At 37.4% G+C, this 18,701-nt stretch overlaps 1 protein-coding gene across 1 annotated transcript; it reads right to left on the reverse strand.

Moving 5' to 3' along the window:
- Nucleotides 1–14,211: 14,211 nt before the first annotated feature.
- Nucleotides 14,212–16,354, reverse strand: LOC125185638 (WAT1-related protein At1g09380-like). The gene is made up of 7 exons (XM_048082198.1): nucleotides 16,171–16,354; nucleotides 15,589–15,651; nucleotides 15,394–15,510; nucleotides 15,075–15,318; nucleotides 14,842–15,000; nucleotides 14,609–14,760; nucleotides 14,212–14,513 (listed from the first exon to the last, which is right to left on the reverse strand). Exons 1-7 carry the CDS (start codon nucleotides 16,350–16,352, stop codon nucleotides 14,336–14,338), a joined length of 1,095 nt encoding a protein of 364 aa, XP_047938155.1. The 5' UTR covers nucleotides 16,353–16,354; the 3' UTR covers nucleotides 14,212–14,335.
- Nucleotides 16,355–18,701: the final 2,347 nt, after the last annotated feature.

Below are 18,701 nucleotides of genomic sequence, written 5' to 3' on the forward strand. Positions count from 1 at the left end.
TAAATAAGTAGTTAGGTAGCCCAAAGTAGCATGTCTTCATACGTGCTATTTTGTCTTGGACTCTTCCGCTGCAAAACCTAGAATTATGTACTAGCAAGCTCTGAACTTAGTCTTGATACTCTGAACACGTTTTGACTATGTACCCATATGCCTTTGATACTGTTGATTTAAGTGATTTCATCCTTTCTATGTTGTCCCTTGATTATTGAGAATTGTTTAGTCGCGAAATAGCCACGCTCACTAGCACTAGGGAGTTGTGGTCGTGACATATCTACTTGGATATGCATGTGAGGACACTACTTATTATAAAATTAATAATTAATGAGCATGAGCACATTACATAACCTTAAAAAAATAATTATAACACTAACTCATTATTTTACATACCATTAAAAACACGAGGACATTAATTCTTAAATGTAGTAAGTATTACTCATGTAATGAATCCTAGGTAGTAACAAGGCTCTTGTTTCATAATTAATGAGTAAGACATGAAAATGGCGTGTTTTATAAATTTGGTCTGTTTATTACTCCATATATATTTATTTTAAAATAATAGTGCAACTTGCTATGCATTTATCTACTGTACATAATGAAAAGAATTGGAACTTTATTAGTAGTACAAGTAAGGAATGATTGCAACCCTGTTGGTGTGGAACAAATGAAAGAAGCCATCACTAAAAGCAAGACCTATTCTTGCATGGTTTGATAAGAAACACAAGTTAGGACACACAATTTAGAACCAAGCAATGAGCTGGTTTTATCCGAATTCAGCAAAATCTGGACCGGCAAATTAAAAAACCAATGATCGGAAATAGCATTGCAAACACAAGCTAGGGGAGGGAGAGAAAACTCACATATTGTCCTAAGAGTCGTTGACCTGATGAATGATCTGTGATCTGAATTTTCCATTTGAATTTAAATTAATTGGGGATTTGAAGCCTAGTGTTCTTCGACATTACACTACAAGTAGTTTATACGTACTTAATTCAGAGCCTAAATAAACCACGTATATTTTCTACACAAATGTCACAAACTACTAGAATGATTTGCTTAAACCTCAAATTTTTGATTTTGCATTAAAATATGTTGGGTTTACAACTTTTTGCCCCAAATCATAACGTATGTTGTCATTTTTTACAAGTATTTGAGCACAAAGCGATATTGTTTTAGTATTATTTGATAGAAAAATTCAAAATTCTGGGATTTGATATTGTAAACTCATCATATATTTAATACAAAGTCGATAATTTTAGGTTCAATTAAATAGTTCTAATTTATGGTGTTCGGTTTCCTAGATAAAATAGTATCACGATAGAATCTAAAATTAAGTTGTGAAATTATTTAGTAGAAGGGGTTGAATATGACTAATTAGCACATGACTATTCATCTGGCATTAAGTCATGATATTTAATTTCATGAACCAAACATAATAAATATTTAATCATGGGATATAGTCTTGCAAACTAACACAAAAAAAAAACTTATCTTTTAGGGCCACAAAATTTGAGACGCAATTACTAATGTTTGGAAATTTTTAAGAGCATCTGCAATGCGGCGCCCTATCATCCGCCACAACAACATTTTATCCTCCTACCCATCCACCTGCAGTGGGACGCCCTATAGCTGCCCTATACTCCGCCATTTAACATTTTATTTATCTTTTGTATTTATTTATTTTTATATTAGTATTTGAATACATAATAAAATTTTAACACAACAAAATTTTTAAAAACACGTCATTTTATTGAAAGTTGAAAGGGCACAATACAAAATACTTCAAAAAAATACTCCCTCCTTCCCCCATAATTCGTCACCATTTGACTTGGCATGGATTTTATGAAATGTAACAGGAAATGGGTTGAAAAAGTTATTGGCATGTGGAGCCTATTTTTGTATATTAGTTTTATAATAATATGTGAGTGTGAATGAGTTAGTGAAATATGAGGTCCACTACCAAAAATAGTAAAAGTGAAAGGTGACAAACTTTAGGGACGGACGAAAATGGAAATAAGTGACAAATTTTCAGGGACGGAGGGAGTACAATTTCCACGTCGGTTACGTGCCTAAATTTCTTCAACCATGTCGGACATGAGCTGGTCATGGTCTTGTTGGTTGCGCATGGAGGCTTGTGCCGCTAGAACCTCATTGTAGGTCCGGATGATTTATTTGGGCTGAGCCCAACTTACTTATTGGAACTTACCTGATGTTGCGACGTGTCCCCTCTCCCGGATCCGGATCCTGCTTCTACACCGTTGGATGTAGGGATGTGTTTGTTATTTGAGAGACGACTCTTTGAGTCTCATTCACTCTCTAATCTCTCTCTACACTCAATTCAATGTATTCTCTCTCCCTTCTCTCTTCTTCTCAGATGAGTCTCCGGCCATCTCTTTGTGATCTCTCGTGGTTCTCTGAGTGAAGGATCTTTTGTGAGTGCTTGAGAAGACAATCTCTTCGATTTCTTGTGTGCTGGAGAAGTACTAGGGTTTGTGGGACTTGAAGTTCTGTTCTGAGATTGTGATCGGTGGAACCTGATCTGGTGTGAGGGGGACTTGTGGTGAAGGCATCAGTGGTGTGAGGGTGAACTCTAGCCGATCCAGTTGTGCTCCCTTGGATCTTGTTATGGTAGAATAGATCAGTGTGGTTGTGGCGGGTTCTGAGCCAAGATTCTTCGATCTATTTTTGTGTTCTTTGTTCTTAGGTAGTAATTTCTGTTTAGATCCGAGAGGATCCTTCTTGTTATTACTAACTGGTGTATTAAGTGTGCAGATTATGGAGCTAGCAAGGATACTAGCTTAGATCCATACAAGATCTTGTAATAGCTAGGGTTTATGATTCTTGTGCTTAATCTGTAATACTTGGTTCTATTGTAATATCAGTCGCGTGGGTGAGAGTTTGGCTGAGCTTTCTTGTACAAGAACAAAGAGGTCTCTGTAATTAGTGAATCTAGACTAATCTGATCCCTACAGTGGTATCATAGCCCTGGTTCAGGGGCTGGGCCTGTGTGGCTCGGAGTTCGGTGGTTGCGCTTGCAAGTTCTCCGATGTATATGTGTAGTCTCGATCAAGACCTGCGGTGACCTGGTGACCTGTAACATGAAGCACAGACATGTGGTCTTGGTCTGGTGGTCTTGGTTTGAGGTGAGGATTGTGTAGAGCAAACCATATCTCGCATCGGAGAATGAACAAGAGTTGCTAGCATATGTAAAGGGCTACCCCAACTCCATTAGTATGAGGCCTTTTGAGGAGTATCCCAAGAGCAAAACTATGAGGGTTCTGGATTCACCGGTTCTTACTTCGACTCGAATCTCCTCAAACTTCGCATCCATCCGTTGTGCTGCAACGATCCTCGTCCTTAGATTAGGCTTTACTACTAAAGCGGCGATTCGGTCCTTCACGGTTTTGGGTGCCCTTACTACTTCTATTCGCAACTTACTCAACTCTCGTACCAAACTTTCCTCATCTGTCAGAAAAGTAGCGAGTTGCGAATGATCTCTACGGCTCAAGGCATCTGCCACTACGTTTGCCTTGCCAGGGTGGTAGTTGATGCCACAATCGTAGTCCTTCACCAGCTCGAGCCACCTTCGTTGTCGCATGTTCAGGTCCTTCTGCTCGAAGAAGTACTTCAAACTCTTATGATCCGTAATGATTTCGCACCTAACTCCGTAGAGATGATGCCTCCAAATCTTTAGGGCATGTACTATCGCTGCTAACTCTAAATCGTGGGTGGGGTAGTTCAACTCGTGGGTTTTCAGTTGTCGTGACGCGTAGGCGATCACCTTGTTGTTCTGCAGCAACACGCATCCTAATCCGACCTTCGAAGCGTCGGTGTAGACTACGTAGTTTACTCCAAGTTCTGGCACAGCCAACACTGGTGCGGTGGTCAATTTTTCCTTCAAGAGTTGGAAGCTCGCTTCACACTCCGGCGTCTAGTTCACCTTGATCCCTTTCTTGAGTTGTTGGGTCATCGGCCTCGCTATCTTGGAGAACCCTTCTATTAACCTTCGGTAGTATCCTGCCAAGCCCAGGAAACTCCGAATCTCGTTCAGTGTCGATGGCGACTTCCATTGTTGTACCGCTTCAACCTTGGCGGGGTCCACTCGGATTCCTTCTGCTGACACGATGTGTCCTAAAAAGTTTACTTCCTTCAGCCAGAATTCACACTTGCTGAATTTGGCGTACAGCTTCTCGGTCCTCAATGTCTCCAACGCGATTTGCAGATGTTCCGCGTGCTCCTTCTCGTCCTTCGAGTAGACTAGAATATCATCTATGAACACTAAGACGAACTTATCCAAGTATGGGTGAAATACCCGGTTCATCAAATCCATAAATACCGTTGGGGCATTCGTTAGACCGAACGGCATCACAACGAACTCATAGTGACCATATCTGGTACGGAATGCTGGTGGTATCCTGACTTTAAATCCATCTTAGAAAACATGCCGGCTCCTCGAAGTTGATCGAACAGGTCGTCTATCCTTGGCAGTGGGTACTTGTTCTTGAGGATCAATTTGTTCAACTCTCTATAGTCGATACACATTCTCATTGACCCGTCTTTCTTCTTGACGAAGAGCACCGGTGCGCCCCATGGCGAAACATTGGGCCTAACGAAACCTAAATCCATGAGCTCTTGCAGTTGTATCTTAAGTTCTTCCAATTCCTTAGGCGCCATTCGGTACGGTGCCTTGGATATAGGTGCGGCTTCAGGTTCAAGGTCGATCGTAAATTCTAACTGCCTATCCGACGGCGGTCCAGGTAACACCTCGGGAAAAACGTCTGGAAAATCTCGTACGACAGCGACGTCTTCGAGCCTCCTTTCCTCCTTCTCTTCTCCGTGGAGATAGACAAGGTAGGCAGGGCGTCCTTTCTTCATCATCATGGCGGCTTGTAGTGCCGAGACTGTGGCGGTTCGCCGGTTCATCGAGATTCTGTGATACACATGGGTTCTTTTCCCAAGGCTTGTAGGGAAATCTGTCTCTCCTTACAACGAATTGTCGCAAAGTTCACGGTTAACCAGTCCATTCCTAAACGACCCGCCTCCCTAGGGTACAATAAATGCGGCGACTGCTACCTAAACGGACTTAAAAGAAGTAAACATAGGCTAGAGTTTCATTTAAAGAGTTTTGACCAAAGTATTTAAAGGAACTATCAGAGCAACAAGTCAACGGTTTAACCTAGAAGCTTTATAAGTAAAAGAAAGGTACCATAAATTACGATCAAATATCTCAAGAGTTTGACATAATTTCCAAGAAAACCACAAGAAGTCTAAAGCTTCTAAACCGAAAGGAACAAGTGCAAAATACCCAGATAATACTAAAGTGTATCAAAAATTCAGCGGAAACGACCAATAGAAAGTGCAGCTATGTATCAAGACACAACTACGCTTGAAGTTCAAAACACCCATCTTAATAAATTAATATGCTCAACACCCGCCACCGCTCGTCGTCGTTCAACCTGCACATAAGGAAAACACATGTAGGGCTGAGTATTTTGAAATACTCAGTGAACTCGTTGCCAAAACATTTTATGAGTTATGCCACCCTTACCATGGTGAACTTGAGGTTTTACAATTATCAAAAATAAAGATCAACGAGTATCACAAAAATATTTCCATAGACTGGCCAGTCAAACAACTCCCCACTTTTCTCATCAATTTCCAAAATCACAACATTTCCATGGTGCGACGAAAGTGTGGCCACACTTTTCGCCCACGACACCGGCCGACTAGCAAGGACGGCTCCCGATCCCACCGTGTACACAGCCTGGTAGGGTTTGCGGCCCAACTCATACCAGAATTCGTTTAAACATATCCATAGCCCTATAGCTCAATGGAGCGAACTCACAAACTGGGCATCAGGCGCACAATATCACAACAAAACAGACATAGGCATGGCATAACAGTTAAACCACCCTTATTTCTCCACTTTCATAAATTTGCACATAAAAGGGTTTAAGAATAAAGCCCACCTCGACTGCTTAGATTTCAAGTACGTTCTTTCTTTGTTATCCTGCTTCACAACCGAGGTTTCACCTTTTAATCACATAGGCATATATCACAAATCAGATTCAACACAAACTCCTAACTCATGCATGTCTCAACGCTTTCCCTTTTCCCATCGATTTATCTTAACATCATCAATCATGGCCTTGTTCATCACATAAGTTTCATTCGCATCACAACTCTAGATCTAACATCAACATATGTCACACAAGAGTATTTTTGCCAACATACACACAACACACACACACACGCAACACGCGCACACACACACGCAACCCACACACAACATACGACGCACACACACACATACATATTTTCCATATCCCCTTTATCCCACTTTCACTCAAACAAGATGCATGAGGGTTCAAGAATACCGATTAATCGGTTAGAAAGAAGAGGAATCGAGTAGAAAGAAGAAGATTAATATGAGAATACCTTTTTGAGAAAAACGAACGATAGAAATGAAGTAAAGACTTGGTTCTTAAAAAATCTTGAGGTTCAAACTCTATTTCTTCTCAAAGGATGGAGGATTATTGGAGAAAAGTAGAAGAAAAATGAGAGAGTGAGAAGAGAGGGAGAGGCGTGTGATATGGGGTGGGGGGCGAAAATTGTGATGGCTGGGGTTAGGTTTTTGGCTTCTTATTTATAGAGTTCAATAAGATCTTTAGAATATTTGGGAAGATTTGATTCTCCATAATTAATTAAAAACAAATATTGTGGAGCAGGGAGGAAGAAATAATAAAACAAAGTGAGCTAGGGCTTAAGCATGGGGATTTTCAAAATTGTGGCTTTTAATTAGCCAAGATTTCGTTTGGCATATTTTACGGAGTAGAATAAAATATCACGGAGCAAAATAAAATAAAAATCCTCCTATTGAAGAAAGGAAAATAGGCGTGTAGTATGGCATATATATAAGGAATGGATTTTTAATATTAACTAAAATCAGATATGGCAAGATCTCTTGAGGTATGGAAAGATTTGGTAGAATATTTAAATGCTAGGTATGGAAGGAAATCAAACAAGGGATCAATTAAAATAAAATAAATTCTTCCTTCCCAAGAATAGATGATTTTCGAAAATCACCTTAGAAATAATAGGGTACGATTTTTCTCATTAAGAGATACAGAATAATTGGGTTTTGGATTTAATTTGGATAAATATCCCAAGAGTTAAATTAAATCCGGAAAAATAGAATTCCTTCTCCAAAGAGTCAAGGGGTTCGAAAATCTCAAAAATTAGATGGCTAGTATTTATGGAAACTTTCCCAAATATTCTCACTCTCCCTTAAACAAATAATTCACCTCATAATTTAATTAATCACATGCCACATCATATAATCAACAAGTTTGACTTTTCAAACTTCCAACGCGAACCCTAGACTCGACTCGGTCATAGCAACTCATGCAATAAATTCATCCATCACTTAATTCTCATCTCCCACGTCATCAATAAAATTTTAGGGCTCTAAAATTAGGGTTCGAAAATCCGGGATGTTACAGTTTTACTCAACAAGAGGTGGTAGATTACACAGAAATATTTTTTCCTGTTGTTAAATTTACTACTGTCAGGATGATGCTTGCTTTGTGTGCTCGTTTTGATTGAGAATTAAAGCAAATGGATGTTAAAACTGTCTTTTTGCATGGTGATCTTTATAAGCCTATTTACATGAAACAACCTGAGGGCTTTGTTGATTCCAAGTTTCCCAATCATGTTTGCTTGTTAAAAAAGGCCTTGTTGGTTTAAAACAGTCCCCTAGGCAGTGGAATATCAAGTTTAATACATGTATGTAGAAGTTAGGCTTTGTTAGAAGTACCTTTGATGCATGCTTATATGTTAAGAATCTTGATGTTTTGCCTGTGTTCTTGTTGTTATATGTTGATGACATGCTTATTATGGGTCCTTGTTTGAAAACCATAAGGGTGTGCAAGTTGCTTTGAGTGAGAATTTTGACATGAAGGATCTAGGTGATGCTCAGAAAATCTTAGGGATAAGCATCTATTGAGATAGGAAAGCTTCTACCCTTGTGTTGCATCAAGAACCTTATGTGTACAAAATTCTGAAAAAGTTTAACATGTTTGATGTTAAGTCTGCTTCTGTGCCTTTAGCTGCTCATTTTATGTTGAGTAAAGATCTGTGCCCTAATTCTCATACTGAAATTGATGCTATGAAGAGAATTCCCTATGTTAATGCTATTGGATCTGTGATGTATTTGATGGTTAGCACTAGGCCTGATATTGCCTCAGTTTCTTGTCTTAGTAGATATATGTCAAATCCTAGTCCCGTTCACTTGAAACAAACTGCTAAGTATGGTTTATGCTATTCTAAATGTGATGATGGTGTTTTATTGACTGGTTTTGTGGATTCCAATTATGCTAATGACAGGGATAAGAGAAAGTCAACAACCTCCTATGTGTTCACTGTTTGTAGGTCTTGCATAAGTTGGAAATCACAATTGCAGCATATAGTGGCCTTGTCTACTACTGAGTCAGAGTATATTGCTATCACTGAGGCAATGAAAGAGGTCGTATGGTTAAAAGGGGTACTTTCTGAACTTAAGTTTGTGAAAACTTCTCATGTTGTGTTCTCTGATTCTCAATATGCTATTCAATTGTGTAAAAATCATGTTTTCCATGATAGGACAAAGCATATAGATGTAAGGTTTCATTACATTAGAGATATTGTAGTAAAGGGTGAAGTTTTTTTTTCAAAAAGTGCATACATATAAAAACCCAGCTGACATGGGAAGTAAGCCCTTACCCTTAGAAAAACTTTTTTTCTGCATTAAATACTTGCACTTTGATCTAGGATAGGTTGCATGTCCCAGGGGAAAGACCTCAGCCTTCTTATCAGTTGTGGTAAGGGTGGTAGGTGGCTGGAGGCATAAAGTCCTTTAGACTAATGGGTGTCAGCTCCTCTGGTGTGTAAAGGCAACCTGGTGGTTTCCAAAATGCTTGTGGACTTACTCCTTTGGTGCTGAGGGAACTGCCTTGTAGGTTGTGATGATAATACCTTAGCCTATAACACTTGATTGGATTTCCAGAATAATGTCCAAGGTGGAGTATGTTGGATTTTGGTGTGGACTATTATTTGGGTTGTATTATTATTTAGGCCTGGATGATTTGTTTGGGCTGAGCCCAACTTACTTACTGGAACTTACCATATGCTGCCACGTGTCCCCTCTCTCGGATCCTGCTTCTGCATCGTGGGATGTAGGGATGTGTTTGTTATGTGAGAGACGACTCTTTGAGTCTCATTCACTCTCTAATCACTCTCCCTCTACACTCGATTCAGTAAATTCTCTCTCCCTTCTCTCTTCTTCTCCGATGAGTCTCCGGCCATCTCTTGGTGATCTCTCGCGGTTCTCTAAGTGATAGATATTTTGTGAGTGCTTGAGAAGGCAATCTCTTCGATTGCTGTGTGCTGGAGAAGAACTAGGGTTTGTGGGACTTGAAGGTTCTGTTCAGAGATTTTGATCGGTGTAACCTGATCTGGTGTGAGGGGGACCTCTAGTGATGGCATCGGTGGTGTGAGGGTGAACTCTAGCCGATCTAGTTGTGCTCCCTTGGATCTTGTTATGGTAGAATAGATCAGTGTGGTCGTGGCAGGTTCTGAGCCAAGATTCTTCGATCTATTTTTGTGTTCTTTGTTCTTAGTTAGTAATTTCTGTTTAGATCCGAGAGGATCCTTCTTGTCATTACTAACTGGTGTATTAAGTGTGCAGATTATGGAGCTAGCAAGGATACTAGCTTAGATCCATACAAGATCTTGTAATAGCTAGGGTTTCTAATTCTTGTGCTTAATCTGTAATACTTGGTTTTATTGTAATATCAGCCGCGTGGGCGAGAGTTTGGCTGAGCTTTCTTGTACAAGAACAAAGAGGTCTCGGTAATTAGTGAATCTAGACTAATCTGATCCCTACGGTGGTATCAGAGCCCTGGTTCAAGGGCTGGGCCTGTGTGCCTCAGGGTTCGGTTGTTGCGCTTGCAAGTTCTCCGATGTCTCAGTGTGGTCTCGATCAAGACCTGTGGTGACCTGGTGACCTGTAACATGGGGCACAGACATGTGGTCTTGGTCTGGTGGTCTTGGTTTGAGGTGAGGATTATGATAGAGCAAACCATATCCCACATCGGAGAATGAACAGGAGTTGCTAGCATATATAAAGGGCTACCCCAACTCCATTAGTATGAGGCCTTTTGGGGAGTATCCCAAGAGCAAAACCGTGAGGGCTTGCCCAAAGCGGACAATATTGGGCTGTATTATAAAAATGGGCTGTTTATTAATATATATATTTATTTTAAGATAATAGTGCAACTTGATTACATTTATCTATTGTAACTATGACTATTATAAAATAGAGGGAACATCTTTTTTGGTCCACGAACTTTGCCAAAGTATCATTTTAGGTCCGTGAACTTTGAAAATATCATTTGAGGTCCATCAACTATGGATTAATATACTTTTTTGCTATTTCCAAGTTTTTTTAGACGAAAATACCCTCAATATCTTAAAGGTATATATTTTTAATAAACTTATCATATACTCATATTTTTTATAAATATCTTTACAATATATTTTTGACGAATTTTCTAAATATAATTTGACCTTCAATATTATTACTTAATTTTGTGACATGCAAGTCAAATTGCTTCTTCAATTTTTTATATTATATAATTTTAAAACTAAATAAAGAACTTTTCTTTGATAATAAAAAATTGAATATTGAAGGTCGAATTATATTCAGAAAATTCATCAAACATATATAGTAAAAATATTTATAAAAAATATTAGTATATGATAAGTTTATTAAACATATATACACGTAAAAATATTGAGGGTATTTTTATCTAGAAATACATGAAAATAGTAAAAAAGTACTTCAATTGATATTAACTCATAGTTGACGGACCTCAAATGATATTTTCAAAGTTCACGGATCTAAAATGATACTTTGTTAAAGTTCGTGGACCAAATTAAAAAACCAATGATCGGAAATAACATTGCAAACACAAGCTAGGGGAGGGAGAGAAAGCTCACATATTGTCCTAAGAGTCGTTGACCTGATGAATGATCTGTGATCTGAATTTCCCATTTGAATTTAAATTAATTATAGATTTGAAGCCTAGTCTTCTTCGATATTACATTACAAGTAGTTTATACGTACTTATTTCAGAGTCTAAATAAACCACGTATATTTTCTATACAAATGTCACAAACTACAAGAATGATTTACTTAAACCTCAAATTTTTGATTTTGCATAACAATATGTTGGGTTTCCATTTTTTGCCCCAAATCATAACGTTGGTTGTCATTTTTTATAAGTATTTGAGCACAAAGCGATATTATTTTAGTATTATTTGATAGAAAAATTCAAAATTTTGGGAGGCCTTAAAGTAAACGCATCATATATTTAATACAAAGTCGATAATTTTAGGTTCAATTAAATAGTTTTAATTTATGGTGTTCGGTTTCCTGGATAAAATAGTAGCACGATAGAATCTAAAATTAAGTTGTGAGATTATTTAGTAGAAGGGGGTTGACAATAACTAATTATCACATGACTATTCATTTGGGATTAAGTCATGAAATTTAATTTCATGAACCAAACATAATAAATATTTAATCATGGGATATAATCTTGCAAACTAACACAACAAAAACCTTATCTTTTAGGGACACAAAATTTGAGACGCAATTACTAATGTTTGGAAATTTTTAAGAGCATCTGCAATGGGGCGCCCAATCCTCCGCCACATCAACATTTTATCCTCCTACCCATCCACCTGCAGTGGGACGTCCTATAGCCTGCCCTATACTCCGCCATTTAACATTTTATTTATCTTTTGTATTTATTTATTTTTAATAGTATTTGAATACATAATAAAATTTTAACACAACAAAATTTTTAAAAACACGTCATTTTATTGAAAGTTGAAAGGGCACAATACAAAATACTTTAAAAAACTACTCCCTCCTTCCCCCATAATTCGTCACCATTTGACCCGGCACAGATTTTAAGAAATGTAATAGGAAGTGGGTTGAAAAAGTTAGTGGCATGTGGGGCCTATTTTTATATATTAGTTTTATAATAATTTGTGAGTGGGAATGAGTTAGTGGAATATGAGGTCCACTATCAAAAATGGTAAAAAGTGAAAGGTGGCAAATTTTAGGGACTGACAAAAACGGAAATAAGTGACAAATTTTCAGGGACGGAGGGAGTACAATTTCAGCGTCGGTTACGTGCCCAATTTTTTTCAACCATGTCGGACATGAGCCGGCCATGGTCTTGTTGGTTGCACATTGAGGCATGTGCCGCTAGAACCTCATTGTAGCCAATCGGTAATTCTCGAATATGGGGCGGGGTTGCCGTGCCAGAGCTAGATCCAACTTGATCATCGCCCCAATCGGTGACTCTTCCACTTTCGTGTTCGACTATCATATTATGCAAGATGATGCACCCATACATGACATCGGCGATGACTTCCTAGTACTAGAAACGCGTCGGACCCTTCACTATTGTCCACCGCACTTGGAGCACACCAAATGCCCGCTCCACATCTTTCTGCGCAACTTCCTGTCGTTACGCAAATAAAGCTCTCCTCCGATCCATTGGGCAGCTGATCGTTTTCAAAAAAACAGCCCACCTCTGGTATATGTCATCCGCCAAGCGTCTGTTTGAAGTGAACTGGATGGCCGGGCCGTTGCCATTGCATTTGTCAGTGAAGAGATACGATGTGTTCAGGACGTTGATGTCGTTGTTCGACCCTGCCAGTCCCAGTGCATACAATCTATGCTCCCTATCATTCCAGGAAAGCCGTGAACCATCTCGTGCATGTCCATCAGGGCCTGACAATCTTCAATAGTCAGCTTTTGCAAATATGTGTTGCTAAAAGCCTCCACAACTCCCCCTACAAAATTTCTTTAGGCACTCGCGGCCAACTGTCTCCCCGACGTGAAAGTACTCGTCGAACATGTCCGTCGTGGTACCGTAGGCCAACTGTCGGATCGCAACCGTGCACTTCTGCAACGGCGTAAGTCCAGGTCTACCGATGTCATCTTCCCAATACTAGAAGTACTGATCACGTGCCTCCAATGTGTGGACAATGCGGAGAAAAAGATCCCGCCGCATTCTAAACCGGGGTGAAAATCCGTTGAGCCCCACCGTGGTTCCTCGGCAAAATAATCTGCGAACAGACGTTGGTGAGCTAAGTCGTGCTCGCGGTGGACAAAGGTCCGACGTCGAATCGGCCTCCGGATCTGCTTCGCTTGGACTCGCTCTGCCGCTTCACGCTCGCGCTCCATTTAGGCCAAGCAATCCGCCGCAGCCTCATGAACGCAATCGAATAAGGCCCGAGTAATGCCCTCTGAGGTACTCCAGTCGTTGCCGGGTCTCATTTTTTTAAGAGAAAGATTGGTGTGAGGCCTTTTAGGGGATATCCCAAGAGCAAAACCGTGAGGATTTTGCCCAAAGCGGACAATATCATACTAATATGGAGTTCGGGTGCACCACCGATTCCCAACAACAACCATTGGTATAAATTATGAGCTCATAAGCGACAGAAGAAAGTGGTCTTCATGAAGGAAATTTAATATGGATCCTAGTGGGTGTTTGGAGAAGTTACAATCATTGGGTAAATGGTCCCTTCCATGTTCTCAAGTGGATAATTGATAATGCATATAAGGTGAACTAGCCTCGTGAGTACAATTTGTCAACGACGTTCAACGTTGCTCATTTATCTGCATATGAAGTAGCAGTGAAGATGAGGCAGTTGAAACAGATAAAGGGTCGAGTATTTTTCAATAAATGGAGTATGATGCAATTCGAGTTGGTGACGTGATGCAGTTGATGCCAAAATTGCCGAAACAAAAACAATGTTGAAATAACGCGAAATTTGCTTCGCGATTGTGAAACAGGATGAAGAATCAAAAATCATAGCTGCACCATGTTGTATGACAGAATTTGACCATCAGACATTGTTTAAAGGGTGAACAGAACAATTTACTGTTCTCCATTTTTCATTTTATTTTCTTTTCAATTCATAGGGTTTTCCAATCACTTTAAATAGTGAGTTTCTTTGTGCAGTCACATTTTAATTCATAAGAATATTTTCATTTCTCAAGATACTAGGTTACATTCATTACTATTCTAGTTTAGACATTCAATACATGTTTTCTTTTTTTCTTTATTTTTGCATCACGTTTGATCTAAGATATGTACACAAAACAATTCAACATTGTAAATAAGATACACTAGTAGTACTATGCAAATTACATGGTAAAAAAACAAGTAGATTCTCAATCAACTCAATAACGAAGAACGTACAAACACAACCAATTTTAGGCATATCGTACTATCGGAGAATATTTACTAAATGCATCCGGACTTTGCGAGAGTGATTCCATTTTCATTTCATGCTCAGCTATCTTCTTCTCTGCTTCATTAACATTGGTCTCCTTACCCTTTCCCCACAACACTCCGTACAGTCCCAACACAATCACCACAGATCCAACAACTCTGCAAGAACGGACCAACTCGGTTGGTTATAGTTAAAGACACGAAGGTACCAAACATAATATTCCAGACTAAAATCGTAAATAAATTAAACTTACGTTCCAGTGTAGATCTTTTCATCAAGTAGAGCCCAACTGATGATGGCTACCATAACAAGTAGCAAAGGGCTAAACACCGATACGTATAAAGGGCCTTTCTTGTCTATGCACCATGCCATTAGGCAAAATGCTAGTGCTGAGCACACTACTCCCTGCAAACATTATATTAGTACTCATGCATGTTTGTAACTAAATATAGATGATGATGAAATGAGAGAATGTTATTATTATACCGCGTAGATAGATGAGATGAGCCTAAGATCGGAAGCGAGGGACCAAGCAGATAAGTTAGGCTCCATGCCGAAGGCCACGGCCACGCACTGGACAGTTGCCATTGCGCACATTATGGCCGTGCTTGAGTAGGGAACATTGTAGGTTTTGCTTACTTTTGCCTGCAATTTAATTATATTAGTGTTCTAGTTTTTTGAGTTGATAAAACAATAGACATTAATATGAGATTGATTACTTGGATGATCAAGTAGACAGCCCAAGAAACAGCACTGAGAATGAGGAGAAAAGGGCCTAGAATCAAACTGGGATGGGTGTTGCTTGGAGCGCTTCTCTCTGCAAATTTCCAGTGAATGATGGATTGTCCAATAGGTACGACGGGTCCCGAGTAAAATGACAAAAACAGGGCTCCTCCTACACACAAGGCCGTGCCCGCTATTTTTGCAAGCCCTCGCATGGTCTTCACGCTTATGTTTTCCAGTCTGTCACATATAGGGATGTCAGTGGAGCCTGAAACCTGTATGAATTTTGAGGGTTAGGGTTGGATAGATTATTACCGAAAGGCAACAGCCATGATAAAGGTGACCGCGGGATTGATGTTGGTTAACGCGCACGCAATTGTTGGAGTTGAATTCTTCAGTCCCACGAAATATGTGATTTGGTTCACTGTCACTCTGCACCATAAGATAAGCCCTATTTTCAGATGTTCAATTAATTTTTTTTAATATATATGAGCCTTGTTTTCCACTCACCCAGATATGGAGCATAAGAAGATCTGGAATAAGATACCTCGTGTCATTTTAGGGCGATTATTCCTGCAAAAATTGGCAGTCAAACTCAACATAGCAAACAAATGATACGTAGAATGATAAAAGTTAGTTATGAAAAATTAAACATAACTACTCAAAAAAAATATTAATTATGTTAATTCTATATTACCTAATATAATAGTACTAGTAATAAAATGAGCAACCTTAAATTAATTATGTATGTATATGTAGGAGTGTATCTGGTTTGCGGACACATATAACATGAGCAACCTTAATTTATACATCGCCTGGTGTAGATCATGTGATACCTATGCAATGTGTGTGCCTCACTCTCACACCATTTATACACACACATAAATTAAAAGAATTCAAATAACAACAATTTTATTGTAAGAAACACAATTTATATGTATATGTGCATAAATATATTGAGATTTTAATTGTTCCGGACCTTATGCCAATTTCATGCCCTACTATTAAATTGGAAGAAGAAGAAAAATTCGAGAAAATGATGAGACAGACATACATACAGATGAATAGATAAATAGATAGATAGATAGATACCTCTCCATGAAGTAAGCAAGAGGAGCAATAGAAAGCGTAGCAAAAAGTTGGCGATATGCAACTTCCACAAAAGGACTCATTCCGGTATCCATTGCCAATTTTGCTATGATATTCATACCAACATAGCCTAACTGCACTATCACCATGAACACGAATGCTGCCACACCTCCATCTTTCTCCATCTTCTTTGATTAATTTTCCCTCAATATTATATGAGAGAAAATTAATAATATGTAAAGATAGATGGTGAGGATGATGGTGTTGTGGTGAGTTAGAGAGAATGAGGAGATATATATAGTAGATTTGATTTAGAAGAGGAATGATGGTTTTGTTTTTGTTGTGTAATGAAATATGCATGGGAGAGGGGAGTATCACGCTTCCCCATTCTCATTTATGCTATAAATCCACTTTCAGTTAACACAATATTGTTTGCCAGCTTACCTTTTTAATTCATTATTACTAAAATCCAATTTTTCTACACATACACACGTCTTGCAATAACCAAATTGCATTCTTCCATTTCTCCTCTTGCCTGGTTGGTTGGTTGGTTGTGCTTTTTTTTAAACAATATTGAAATAATTGTGAACTAATATCTATATTTCAGCTTCTATTTCAAGTATCAACTTCTGTTGTGCACTGCATTTTGTGCACTGCATTTTGTTTCAAGTTGCGAAAAGGTCGACCCAATTTACGAAATTTTAATAACTTCTTATTATATTTACTACTATGGTACATAATTATAATAATTAGATTACGATTTTCTTTATTAGTTTATAACATAATAATTGCAACAAGATTATTATAATAAAATATATTTTCCTATTTTGGATGTCTCACTCTAAATGATATTACATTTCTAAATATAGAAACATCACTCTATACTTAATTCAATAATAATATCTAACAATTATAAACAATATACTAATATTTGATTTATTACTAATATATTGTAATTATAGATTATAGTTATTTATTATTACTATTATTATTATTATTAGAATTAAGTATGATTCACAATATAAAATGCTTTAAGATTTTTATAAATAATTGTTATTATAGTTGTTTAAAATAATAAAAATCAAATGTGTAAAAATAACTAAATCATATAGTATTATTTATATAGCACTCTCACTTGTCTTTTTTTTTTTTATAAATCTATAAATCGAATAATTCGATATCACAAATATTTACTAATTAAAGGATCTAATTTATAGTATGTACCAAATGATGATAAATAATTTCAAACCCTAAGTTGAACTAATAAATTATACTACCTCCGTCCCCCAAATATTGTCACATTTTGACCAGCACGAGTTTTAAGAAATGTAATGGAAAGTGAGTTGAAAAAATTGGTGAGTTGAAAAAATATGAGTATGATTGAGTTAGTGGAATATATGATTTACTATCAAAAATAGTAAAAAATGAAGTGTGACAAACTTTTAGAAACGGATCTAAATAGTAAATTGTGACAAACTTTGAGGGACAGAGATATTAGTATATTACTATTGTTATAGCCTTGTAGGAGTAGTGTAAGTTACCTACAGCACATACTTGGGTTGTAAATTAGATCCGATTAATTCATGTATTGGCTTATGCAACATGAAAAGAAGGGCCCTCATTTATTTCCCTATGACGTCTCGATATATATGTACTAGCTTTCATGGAAAGGAATGAACATACATATCATTATCATAAAATTAATTAACATAAATGCCAACTACAGTGAAGGATAACCATCCAACAGAATCTTCCTATAGAACATTAATTAACTAATTGAGATTCCTTTTAATTTGTAGTTTTACCTCTGTAAATGTCTCATTGAAGGTCACCAATTATTTTTTGAAATTGTAATTTTGAATTGGGAATTGCATTAAACTGATCAGTGATCAGGAATCCAGCTATTTGAGTTAATCCGTTGAATTTGGACAACAGTGTGTAGTTCACTGGCATGAATATATTCAGCCACGTTAAATGTTATTTCACTAATTAAATAAAAGACCTGTGTTAAATGAATTATTGGAAGAAGCACCTTGTTTTAAGCCACAATTAAGGATGAATTAGAGTGAAGCAGGAGAAAGGGTTGCCCTTGACCAGATTTTGATGGTTGTTGTCAACATTTTAAGGGATACTTTTAAAATATTGACAATTTTTATATTAAATGTACGGTATTATTGTAATTATTAATTATTAATTCGAAAGACTAAATTAACTAAACAACGTAAAAAAATACTATAAGTACAAATACATAGGGTTGGTATTATTGTAATTATTAACTCGAAAGACTAAATTAACTAAACAACATAAAAAAACATACTATAAGTACAATTCATTAAAATTATAAATATAATTATGAAAATAACTTTTAGCTAAATTTAATTTTATAAGTGATTTGATTATTTTTTAATATTAAAAGTGTAAAATTTTAATTAATTCTAAATTTTTACTCTTTAATTAATCCTTAATTTTTATATTTTAATATTAAAAAAATAATCGAATCACAATCAAATTAAATTTAGCTATAAGTTATTTTC

The sequence above is a fragment of the Salvia hispanica genome, chromosome 4, assembly GCF_023119035.1.
Source record: "Salvia hispanica cultivar TCC Black 2014 chromosome 4, UniMelb_Shisp_WGS_1.0, whole genome shotgun sequence".
Taxonomy (NCBI): domain Eukaryota; kingdom Viridiplantae; phylum Streptophyta; class Magnoliopsida; order Lamiales; family Lamiaceae; genus Salvia; species Salvia hispanica.

What these genes read in the sequence shown, in the direction of transcription:
- LOC125185638 (XM_048082198.1), bottom strand. Translation starts at nt 16,352, where the DNA reads ATGGAGAAAGATGGAGGTGTGGCAGCATTCGTGTTCATGGTGATAGTG. An exon ending in CTGTCTACTTGATCATCCAA is followed by an intron (nt 15,001 to 15,074) that starts GTAATCAATCTC and finishes ATTAAATTGCAG; the next exon opens with GCAAAAGTAAGCAAAACCTA. An exon ending in TCATCTCATCTATCTACGCG is followed by an intron (nt 14,761 to 14,841) that starts GTATAATAATAA and finishes TAATGTTTGCAG; the next exon opens with GGAGTAGTGTGCTCAGCACT.